The sequence below is a fragment of the Terrapene carolina genome, unplaced genomic scaffold (genome assembly GCF_002925995.2).
Source record: "Terrapene carolina triunguis isolate 2854851 unplaced genomic scaffold, T_m_triunguis-2.0 Scaffold139, whole genome shotgun sequence".
Taxonomy (NCBI): Eukaryota; Metazoa; Chordata; order Testudines; family Emydidae; genus Terrapene; species Terrapene triunguis.
This window is the reverse complement of record NW_020664490.1, coordinates 4,164,594-4,177,237: the sequence shown is the minus strand read 5'-3', so window position 1 is coordinate 4,177,237 and position 12,644 is coordinate 4,164,594. Positions and strand designations below refer to the sequence as shown.

Sequence of the window (12,644 nt, the reverse complement as noted above, 5' to 3'; positions counted from 1 at the left end):
GCTGGGGCAGTCTGAGAGACCATGTGCTGTCTCTTTAAGGCATTCACACCAGAAGGCTCAGACTGCAGCAGCTGAGCTCTCCTGCTCCTGAGCCCTGTCCCCTCTCCCCCGCTCTGCAGAGATGGGGTACATGGCAGAGGGGAAGCGGGGATAGGGGGACACCCTGACATCAGCGCTCCCCTCCCCCGCCACTCTGCACAGGAAGATCCCAGGAGCAGGAAGATCCCTGGAGCAGCTGGCCAGAGGCTCCAAGGCAGAGGGCAGGTGCAACATGGCTGCAGAGCAGCAGAGGGAGGGGCACCTGAACACATGCCGCCGTGTGCAGCTCTGCTAATCACGTGCACGGCACTTGAGTCGCTCTGTAGGAGCAGAATTTTATAATTGTACTATAAAAATTAATGTATAATTTGATTTCATCCTGCCAGCCACCCTTTTTAAATAGCAAAAAGAAATAACCCTCTGGGACTATGGGATTCTGTTTCCCATATGCATTACAAATTGGGCCCTTTTAGTTCTTTGTTTTGAGGTTTAGTTAGTAAAAGACAGAATCCTGTATTGTGTCTATGTTAAGTAAATTAAAAAAATGTTAAAGGCCTGGGCCTCAAAGTAAATTGTTTTGGTTATAAAACTTTGCAAGGTTTAATTTACGATGTCTTTTTGCTCAATATAAAATACTGCTGTTTGTATTCTCAAAGGTCTCTATAAAAAACTGTTTGTATAAATAAAAAATGCATGCATCAAAAAAATAAAATGTAGAGGCCGTTAGTAACCAAATGGTCAATAAAATAAGATAAAATAAAACACTTATCAAAACTTATTAATGCCAAAAAACCATTAACACGCATCCATAATTCAAAAAGGGCAAATTAACAACCTTAAGGCAAAGGCTAGCACCCCTAAAAAGAATTAATTAAATCAAATCTAAAACAAAATAACCCTCTCAAAGATGTTTTAAAATGTTTACATCAAAAAATGACACCAATTAAAAAGTAACTGGGCATAAACTAACACAGCAAAATCCATAAATGTCAACAACAAAAAAACCCTATAAAAACAAAGTGCTTTGTCAAGGAACCTTGGGTTCATCTTGCCACTATTCCAAAAGCATCAAATCGCAACCAACAAAGCCCAGCTCCCTCTGTCGCCAATCTGGCTGGCCACTAGATTGATCCAAACTCTAAATTGGTAACTACACCTCTACCCCAATATAACGCTGTCCTCAGGAGCCAAAAAAATCTTACCGCGTTATAGGTGAAACCGCGTTATATCGAACTTGCTTTAATCCGCCGGAGTGCGCAGTCCTGCCCCCCCGGAGTGCTGCTTTACTGCGTTATATCCGAATTCATGTTATATCAGGCCGCGTTATATCGGGGTAGAGGTGTATAAACATCAACTGGCAAAACTGTGCATGGTGTGTGTGTAACTAAAAAGCATATGCTAACTGCTGTATTCTCAATAAATGCGGCATGTTGCCTTCTCCCCTATAAAAAAAATCTCATGTGCTTTGTTTAAGCATAACAGCTCCTGGGCGGCCATGCAAGCGCGCAGCTTAGGGGGAACACAGAACCAGAGCCTTTTATACCCCACTTCTTGTAACCTGTTGGATATCTAACCACATTGGCCACCTTCTGTGACCATAACAAGATTGATACCAGTCTATTATCCATATGTGGCCTTTTGGGTGTCCCTAGCCAAGCCCCTAATTATTACTATTACTAAACTGCATCACACAGTTCTTAATCATTCCTATACATAAACACATTTTAACCACCTAGTTATTGCATAGCAGCTAGATCACTAAAGCCTCCCCACAAACTCCATTCTTACACAACTGCTGTGTGCTGTCCACTTGTGGATATTTGTGTCTCTTTTTTCAGAATGAGTGTGCAGAATTTAATACCTGGGATTATTTCTTGGGCCTACTAGATTTCAGCTTAATAACCCAATTATGTGTGTTCTCCTATTTGCTGTTACAGCTTTCATAATTTCCATTAAACATGCTTACCAAAGGAATCAAAGCCCAAAGACTATGAACCCTCCAAGATCAAGTCAGCGTCAACAGTCGCCACTCTCCATATCTTTGCCCTAGATTAACTTTTGAGGTTGTTTGAAATTACACAATTCATTTTTGATCCATGTGCTGCTTTTGAATTTTATGATCGGCTGAATTTTAGGGAAAGCTGAGACCCTTCATGTCTTTTCACAAGAGGAGGAGGCAGGATATTTTTTGTTGTACTGAGCTTGTGTTGTACTTTTATGTAGTGTTGTATTAATTGAACTTTTACATAGTGGTATGTTAGTTGCTGTGGTGCTGCTGTAGAATGTTCCACTTGGCGGAGGATACCATTGATGATGGAAGTTTGGAGACACTACTTACTCTGATTTACATCTTTTGGAGTGTTTTCCTAAACTATTCATGCATTTTTTTTTTTAATTTAGCTTTGTTCTGTTAATGTTCTGATTTACCATCAGAGACTTAGAGGTGATTCAGACCTTTTTCCTTTTATTTTTTTGCCAAATTCAAAATGTTCACTGAGTAGGGTTGCAGAAAGCATTACGTGTTTCTCCAGTACTTTAAAAAAAAATTTAAGTGCTAGCACAACAGGAATTTAGTATTGTGGTGCAGTGGTTCTCAACTACGGGGACATATATGCCTAGTTTTACAACAGGCTACATAAAAAGCACTAGCAAAGTCAGTACAAACTAAAAGTTCATACAGGCAATGAATGACTTTTTTTGTAGTCCTGGGTAGCTTTTGTTTTTTATTTCTATTCACAGCATTGATTTATCTGTATTGCAGTAATGTCAAGAGGCACCAATTGAGGGTCGCAACTCATTGTGCTGGTGCTGTACTAATAAGTAAGGCTATGATTTAGTCATAGGTATTTTTAGTAAAAGTCGTGGACAGGTCACTGGCAATAAACAAAAATGAATGGCCCGTGACCTGTCCATGACTTGTACTGTAAATACTCCAGACTAAATCTTAGCTGGGGGGCCATGGGGCAGGGAGCCACTGCTCGGGGGTGGGGTGGGGTGCTGCAGGGCAGGGAGCCACTGCTCGGGGGCCGCCGATCAGTGGCTGCTCCGGCCACCCCCAGGGCTGCCCACCCGCCGCTGTTCAGGCGGTCCCCGGGGCCGGCTGCACCCGCCGCTGTTCAGACGGTCCCTGGGGCTGGCAGCCTGGAACTGCCTGAGCAGCGGCCAATGCGGCTGGCCCTGGGGCCACTCCAGTAGCAGCCGGTGCGGCTGGCTGCGGAGCTGCTCCAACAGTGGCTGGTCTGGCTGTCCCTGGGGTCTCCTGAGCAGCTGGCCCTGGGGCAAGCTGCTTGGGGGGCCCCTGGGGTCAGCCACACTGACCGCTGCAGAAGTCACGGAGGTCGTGGAAAGTTACGGAATCCGTGACTTCTGCGACCTCCATGACAGACACGGAGCCCTACTAATAAGCAATAAAAAGACAATTCCTACCTTAACGAGCTTATAGCATAGGTTATGACAAGATGCAGTTGATGGATGAGATAGACAAGTGGATGTTTGTGGGGAGGGAGAGGATGAGGCGAGGCAAGTTAAGTGAGTACATTTACTGTACATTAAGCAGAAGTATTAGCTCACTACCAGGCTTTCTGTGGTCAGCTGATAAAGATTTGTAGTCACTGCAGATTATTTGTGAGATTCTGGCCTGAATGGCTCAAACAGGGTAATGGGGTATTAAACACGTTGGTGAATCTAGGATTGTATTTTTCATCTACTGCTTCCTTGTTTTTTGTCCTCCAAAGTAACGGCCAGATCATGCTATCATGGCACTCTCTGGAGTACAGTGTTGGCTTATTTGGGTGGGGTTACATCAGTTAAATAGTGGTATATTGACATTTGTGTCCCTTGCAGATATAAAGATATAAAACTAAGTTTTACATAATATATTTTAAATAAGCCACATTTTAAAATGAAAACATTTGACTTGACTCCTTCTACCTTAAGGATAACTATGTGTTCCAGTTGGATTCCACAGTAGTTCTAAAACAAATTGGTCTGTGTGTAGAAGTATCACAAAAAAGTGAGAGTTGAGTTTTGCTGTTAGGGACCTAAACAGGAAGGATATGGGGAAGTGTATTTAGATTCACTTCTGTGCTGCATGTCCCCTTTACTTACGTTATTTGGGGCATAGGGCGCACAACCTTTTATTTAACTTGTTTTTCACACACATTTGCAGTTCTCTTTTAGGGTTAATATCCATGTTTAACTTATTGCAGTTGTCCATAACTTGTTTTATGGTTTACGTATTGCAGCATTAAGACATGCTGAAGAAAAGACCACTGATCATGTGGTTTTAATAGAGAAAATTCAGGAAACTGACAAGCTGAGCATCTTTAATACTTGAGTGTATTTTAATAGTATTCAAAAGACTGTTGTTTTTTTTGTTTTTTTTTTTGTTTTTTTTTCATTTCTGACAATTTTGAAATCTTGGAATCCGAGATATGATATATTTCATTTTGTTGTTTCAGGATGAAAGTAAAAAAACTGCCTATGATTCTGGCTCTCCATCTGAAGAGATTTAAATACATGGATCAGCTACATCGATATACAAAACTCTCTTATAGAGTAGTGTTTCCTTTAGAGCTTAGACTTTTTAACACTTCGGGAGATGCCACCAATCCTGACCGAATGTACGACCTTGTTGCTGTAGTAGTTCATTGTGGGAGGTAATAAAAAGTTTGTCACATTGGGGTTCTTGTATGAAATTATTAACATTGTGAAAGAAATCCAATATCACTTAATTTAAGTAATCTCTAAAATGTTTTAAGAAATTATGTAGCACAGAAGGAAACATTGCAGAATGTATTTGCCTTTAAATAAGTTCTTCAACAAAAGATACGTTCAGATTTTAACAGAATTTTTCCTGGAACAGTTTTGTATGTTTTTTTAAATAGGCTGATTTTGTCTCTTCTCCCTGCTTCTAAAGCTTTCAAGATCATAGTATTATGCGAGTTGATGGACGTTTAAGAAGTATATTCTATTCTTAAAGTTTGTGCACTTGTGTTCTAATTTTACTTTTCCAGCATAGGAGCCACAAATGGAACACTGATCACACATCTACCATAAGATTGCCTCCTGTGGTTGGAGGTTGGGGTGCCATTATTCAGTCAAGGCAGTGCTGCATCTGCTTTATTAATCTGCTTAAGTGGTTAATGGGACCTGCCAGTTTCCAGCTGGCTCTGAGGGAGTGTGCTGTTTTGCTGATAGAATAATGTAACAAAATCCTGGGTGGACCTTTTTGTCTACAAACATCAACTCAGTGACCTCTAGATGTCCCCTTCCCCAGAGCTTTCATCTCATGAGTCAGTGTGATTTACAGATGATTTGCAATAGACAAATGAGAAAGGAAACTGTTAGAGTATTCATAGTTAAAATTCAGTTCCAAGCCTAACCGATTGAGATGCAAGACATTTTTTAACGTCTTCTGCTGTGTCTGTTCAGGAGGTAAAGAATTATTTTGTCTCTGCCTTAATCTACAAAGTATTGCACAGTGGAACTGTTGTAGGTGGCCTTCATTTTATTGTGTAGTCAAGTTGTTGCTATGAGGAGTTTTCATATTGCTTTGTGAATAAAATTACTCCTCTTAACCAACTCTATCTGCTTTCAAAGCAATTTCTTATGAGAACAGGCACACACAATCATCTCTGCTTGAGTTTCGATGTGCCTCATTGAGTCCTGGCTGTGCTGGGGTGCTTCAGGTTACAAATATTGAGTTGAACCTCTGTCCATCCTGGCTGGTCAAGTCCATGACCTCCTGTTGCCTCACATAAAATTTGGGACAGCATTATACATAAGAGACAGATCAATAATACTGATGGAACAACTCCTCCAAGTCCCCCTATTTTCATGGGTTTAGAATATTCTTCAAAGTTACATTTCTTGGTATTGGTCTCACCCAGAATCCAATTTGGTGTGGAAAGTTTGATTTTTCTTTTTTTCCTATTCAAGCCCCCCCCCCTTTTTTAATAAAAAATGTTCTATTTTTTTTGTCCCTAGTTCCGTCAATAAAGCCTTCACATGAAACAGCCTCTCATTTATGTTGTCACTGCTTGTCCTACTTCTTCCTCATTTAATCCTCTGTTTAGTATAATATTTGGCATCATGATGACTAATGCCTTGTTTTCATGTAAATGTCCTTGGTAACATAAAGGGGAATGAATATACAAATAGAAATACAAATAATCAGCTTAATTTTTACTAAATGTTTTTTTTTGGGGGGGGGGGGGAAAAGCAGCTCTAATAAAATAGACATGCATAATGTAAATTTTTTTTTAATACAGTGGCCCTAATCGAGGACATTATATTGCAATAGTGAAGAGTCATGATTTTTGGTTGCTCTTTGATGATGATATTGTAGAGGTAAGTGTTGCTGTAACTCTGGTGTTTTTACTTCTTCTAAACAAAAGTCTCTCCCCATCCCAACACCCCATTTATGATCACTTAAAGATTAAAAGGAATGGTGCGCTGATACTTTGAAGATAAGAAATATCTTCAGCTACATTTCCTTTCTCTCCTAAACTAGAGAGATTCAGTCCTTGTTCTTTGAGTACAGTCATGTTTATTTATTGGAGGAGGAGAAAGTAGAGCTGTTTGTTCAAAATGTATATATTTTTGGATCAATTTCCAGAGGAATTGCTTTTTACCAAAAGAAGAAAAATCTGTGCTAGGGAGAGAGCTAATAGTCATAGCTTAGATAGAGGTAACTCTGCCCGAAAAATTTGCTAAGTTTTCGTGCCTATCCTCCATTACAGTCTTCTCTGTAATATCTCTCAACCTCACGGGTAGATTAGAGTCTTTCAGAGAAGTACCTGAGACTCTGCAACTCTGAATCAAGCATGATGATTAATGGCAGATCTCTTTTTCTGCTTTTGCCACCTATGACCTTCACCTTTTCCTGGCAGGGAGGGAAAACTCTCTCAAACAAAACCACTCTTCCCATATGAGAGATGCCAGGGCCAAAGTGGAGGTCACATAACATTGGAAAGTATGGTCATATATCCCTCTGTAGTGAGTCTGCTGAACTAAACCTTTGACGAGGCCAGGTGGGACAGCCAATCCTTCCATTATTTGTTTTTCTTCTCTCCCAATACCCCTTGATCTAAACTCCATTACTCTGGTTGTTAGTGCCTGGTAGTAGTAGGGCCTGCTTGTCCAAGTTTTCTTTAAGGAGACTAAGATTCCCCACTGTCTTCTCTAATCCCTACCTTGACTTATGATAGAGATCATACAGCTTTCTTCATTGGAGGCTTTTGGAAGAGGGTTCTTTGAAGGATGCTGCTCTCCCCTTTCCCAAGCCCTGTGTGAAAACAACTTGTGAAGCTTTTGGGACCATTTCTCTCTCTACTGTTATGTCACCAAAGGGCTCTCTCTAGTTCATATAAAGAAAGAGACACTCCTAACCCTAACCCTGTACCAGAGCATAATTTTTTTGCCACAAGAATTTAATACACTGGTGTAAGTGGAGTCTTCAGTCTTGGATTTACTGTGGAGTGATTCTTAGAATCAAAAGGCTCATAGGAAGAGATGTTAAGTCGTAAGTGAATCCTTCTGTTGCCTTTTCCATAAGGAAAGCAAAGGAAATTGAATCATGGAAGAAGTCAGATTCTGACACTGCACTCTCAAAAGAAATACAATTTCCAGTGCAATGCACTGATTCTGCTAGGAAGCATATTGACAGCATTCTTCTTGTCAGTGAAGAAGTAAGCCCTTCCAATGGCTAGCATAATGTCCCAGAAATAGTAGTGTGACAGGAAACTGGAGTCCGACTTGAAAACCATGTGCATGTCATCAGCTGACTCTGCCATAGCATTGTACTATAAGTTCCTGGGCATTTGTTTTCAAATCCTCAGCTGCTGAAATATCAGTGTGTTCCAGGAAGATGATAAAGGCCTGCATGAATCTTTGCTTGTTTTCCTACTTCTTTTACAATTCCTTTTTGGATAAGGTCATCCTGCTCCTCTCTTCTGGTCATTAATGTCACTGGATAATCCTGTAGCAAAAGACATGGCAGGTAGAGCGGTAGATAAAATGGATGCTTACTACTACTCTCTTTAAGGGCAAGAGACTTTTTGGACAAGCATTACTCCAAGCCCTTTAGGGATACAGGAATTGACATACTGGATCAGAGCCATGGTCCAACTAGTCCAGTACCCTGTCCTTGACTGTGGCCATCACCAGATGCTTCAGAGAAAGATGCAAGAAATCCCATAGTAAGCAGATATAGAGTCACTTGTCCCTCAGGAAGGTTTAATTCTAATTCCTAATAGTTGGAGATTGGTTTAACTGTTGAAGTATGAGGTTTTATGTTCTTTCCAATAATTTTTATTAGTTTTAACTGTAGTAATTTTGGATATTCTTGTTATCCATATAAACTCTTTAAATCCTGCTAAATCCTTGGCCTCAACAACATCCTGTGTAAATGAGTTCCATACTCTAATTAAATGGGTGGAAAAAGTATTTTCTTTCATCAGTTTTGACTTTGCCACCTTTTAGTTTCATTGGATAGTCCCTTATTCTTGCGTTGTGAGGCAGAGACAACAGAAGCTCCTAATGTCCGTTCTCTATTCTATTCACACAACAAAAATTAAGGATAGAAATCAGCTTCTGTGGAGAAGCGATTAAAAAGACTGGGACATTTCAGCTTGGAAAAGAGACTACTAAAAGGGGAATGTGATAAAGGTCTATAAAATTGTGAATGGTGTGGAGAAAAGTGAATAAGGAAGTGTTTACTCCTTCACATAACACAAGAACCAGGAGTCATCCAGTGAAATTATTAGACAGCAGGTTTAAATAGACAAAAGGAAGTACTTTTTCACACAACCTGTGGAACTTGTTCCCAGGGGATGTTGTGAAGGCCAAAACTATAATGGGGTTCAAAAAAGAATTAGATCTGTTCATGGAGATAGGGCCATCAATGGCTATTAGCCAAGATGGGCAGGGATGGTGTCCCTAGCCTCTGATTGCCAGAAGCTGGTAGTGGATGACAGGATATGAATCACTTCATGATTGCCTATTCTGTTCATTCCCCCCAGAGCACCTGGTATTGGCCACTGTCGGAAGACAGGATATTGTGCTAGATGGACCATTGGTCTGACCCAATATGGCCATTCTTATGTTGTTTATGCTTCTATCATGTCTCCTCTTATTTTGTCTCCTGTCTTTTCTAAGTTAAACTGTCCCAGTCTTTTCTCTCTTATAGGAGTTTTCTTGTGCACCTAAATAATTCTTGTCAGCCTTCTGAACTTCCTCTAATTTTGCAATATCCTTTTTTTGAGATGGTATAACTAGTATTGCATATAGTATTTCAGATGAGGCCATTGTGTTGATTTATGACTTCATTTTTCTCCTTATGCACCCTATCATCTTGATTGTTTTTTCTTTAACCATAGCTAAACTCAATAGAGGTCTTAATTGAACTGCCCACAGTGATGCCCAAGTCTCTTCCTTGAGTTCATAGAGTTCATTTAGAACCTATAAGGTGTATTAGTAGTACATATTTTTCTCTACAATATGCAAGAACTGCTTAATGAAAAAGAACACTTTGCTTGAGATACCAAGAGGTCAGTCTTCCCTTTCAGTTGCTGGAACCAGTCAGGCTACTGAAGACGTCTTCCTTGGGAGGAGGGGGGGGGTTTGAAAGATGATTGATGGGTGGTCTCAGTTGTCCTGACAGGATACTCAGTGGATTTTAAGATACCGCCACAGAGTTAAAGATTCACTCGCCCACTAGTAAAATGGATGGTGCTAGGACAAGCCTTGCAACCGCTCAAACATCAAGGTATCTATCTCACTAGAACCTGAGCGAGAATGTTTTTCAGGAATTTACTGGAGCTTGCATTCCCAAAGAAGTCTGGCTGGTACTTGATCTTAAGTAGCTCTATTTGGTGCTTCAAGATGGAAATGATCCAATTAGTCATCACAGCAGTGGAGGCAAAAGATTAGATTATATCTAATTGATCTGAGGAAAAGAGTGCTTATTTCCACATTCCTGATGTATGAAATATATCTGTGGCTTTTTCTGAATCAGTTCTTTTTGCCATATTGCCTTTAATTTGGCTTCAGTTTCTGTTTTCCCAAAAATCATCATGATGGTGATAGTATCTGGCAGCTCTTTGCATCCTGCTCTGTATCACAGACTAGAGGCTCTTCATCCAATTTAAGTGTCCATGGTCCTGGTAGCTCATAATTTTTTAAAGAGCCAGTTGACCTTTTCTCCTCTTAATTCTCATCCCCCATCACTGTCTAAGTTGGTCTACTTTATTACATTCTGATTAGTCCTACTTATAAGTTCAGTGCTGATTCTAAGTTCTTATATGTGCATAGCCCATGCTGAGTTTTGGCCCCTCATCAAAAAAAAAAATCTTGGTATTATCATTATAAATCACCTTTCTATGTGGGGAACCTATCAGATGTTTGTATTCATGGTTAGTCCATTTATTAGTATTAGATGTTCAAGTTACTTAAATTAGACACAAGATGGGCTGCTATGGAGGAAAGAAGATTTGGAATTTAAAAACAAAACAAAACCTTAAAAGCCTTAACTCTTCTATAAGCTAGGTTATCTGGAGAAAGGTAATTAACAGATGAGACCAAAATATTTTGTCACTGTTTCACAAAGTGTAATTTAATAGAATATACATTTATCATAGTATATTTTTTTCCTTTAAAAATTAGTGTTTGTATTTTGTTTTCTGTAGAAAATAGATGCACAAGCTATTGAAGAATTCTATGGGTTGACATCAGACATTTCAAAGAACTCTGAGTCTGGTTACATTCTCTTCTATCAGTCTCGGGATTGAATGGGAACTGTGGTGAAGAGAGATTTTATGCCTCGTTTCTTCTCTGGCTATGTTGGAATGGAGCAAGCACTGATTTAAAAAAAGGAATGCAGGGAGCTCCAGGGACAGTAGCGCAGTTTGCACACAACAAAGCAAAGTTTTGATTTTTTTTTTTTTTAAACCCTTCATATCAAGTTCATTTTATTTGCTCAGGTATCATGCTGACTACACAATTCTACTACAACTGCTAGGAGAAAAGAGAGATACCAGCCACTCTTGCAGGAGCAACCTTCCAACAGTTGACACATTTTCTCTTTTTAAAGTCCTGAGTCAGAGCCCCTTAAAATCAATGGAGAGACTCCCATTGATTTCATTGGGGTTTGGTTCAGGGCTAATTGCAACAATCTGGCAGTGCAATAGAAGCAATATAAATCTGGTGTTTTATACTGATTTCTTATTTGAAAAGACAGAGAATTCTTTGTGCAGTAATTTGTCTGTATTCAATTCTGAAAGAATATGGTGGGCAGGGTTTTTTTTTTGTTTGTTTGTTTGTTTTCCTGGGTTCTTTCATATATAAACAAGAAATATACTTGGGACAACACAGTTGCCTTCTTGACGGTAACAGATTAACTGAAAAGATAAACTAGTGTCAGGGAGGCCAAGTATGTTTTGCTTCTCTGAAGAAGCTTACATTATAGTAATATATACCTATACTGTCGGGAACAATCAGTAAAAATTATGGCTTTTAATCTCCCTATGGAGAAAGATGGGGTTATTAATAATAGTTTATTTTTATTTATGAATTACTATAACTACTAGGGTCCTATGTATTGTCTTTGAGTATAACCAATCTTGAACATAATTTTATATATTAATTTGAATTAGATTTACTTATTCCATTTAAGTGGGTTTTTTTAGGAAAGACAAATTCTAAATAAAATGCATAAAATATCTTTTAAAAAATTGGTAATACAGAAGGGGTATTTTCTCATTCAGGAGGAACTGGTATCTGGGTTAATGTTTTACATTGTTTAATTATTAAATTAAAATTTGAATCTGTTTTTACTCTGATGAAAAAGCCAAACTGTAAAATGTTTCCTGTAGCTGTCTGAATGATGATTGTAAGAATGCTTATCGTAATGAAATGGTGGTGGTGTACCCCAATTCTTACTGTTCTTTATTCATTAAGGGTCCATACTCTAAATAATTTGTTAGAAAAACCCGGATCAAAATAAACAGTTTTCAAAATATCATTTCCTCCTCAGAAAATTGATCCATTCAGACTCCCAACAGCCTGGGTGACTTTCAAAAAGCTCTCCAAATATGAAATGAAGTTGATGATAAATGAAATAATCTAGGAATGTAAAGGGAAATCAGTGTTTTGAGATTTTTTTCAAGTCCTTTGAGGTGAAATTTTCTGAAATTAAAGTTTTACCTTGCTTTGGGTTTATGAAACAGCATTAAGATTTAAATAATAGCACCACCAAGTAATAGATGTAATAAGAAATATGTGAAATGTTGTGATTTGATATTTTTCCATGCATCAGTTTGTTGTCTGACAGTGGCTGAATGTAATTTCTGGAAAATGATGGAATACATATTTCAGATTATGGCGATCAGGTCTTGGATGTCCTTGTCATCCCATTTCAGATGGTGATTTTTACTTTATTGTAATTTTCTAAGGTTATTTTATTGATATTGTTGAAACCTTTAAAAAGAATGTCTGCTGCTATAACTAATATATTTACTTACCTGTATTTTTAACTCAGGAAAAGACTTCACCTATTCATTCAGTTGAACAAATTTTGAACAGGGTCACTAAGTAAATTGGGCTAT

General features: G+C 38.8%; 1 protein-coding gene across 1 annotated transcript in view; it reads left to right on the top strand.

Moving 5' to 3' along the window:
* The window catches only part of LOC113405053 (ubiquitin carboxyl-terminal hydrolase 12-like), a 74,948-nt gene extending 62,534 nt beyond the window's left edge, over positions 1-12,414 (top strand). The window contains exons 5-7 of the mRNA XM_026653482.1: positions 4,500-4,697; positions 6,312-6,390; positions 10,728-12,414. Of these exons, the coding sequence (XP_026509267.1) occupies positions 4,500-4,697; positions 6,312-6,390; positions 10,728-10,829 (379 nt within the window). The 3' untranslated portion in view covers positions 10,830-12,414. The remainder of the gene's footprint in view (positions 1-4,499; positions 4,698-6,311; positions 6,391-10,727) is intronic.
* Positions 12,415-12,644: the final 230 nt, after the last annotated feature.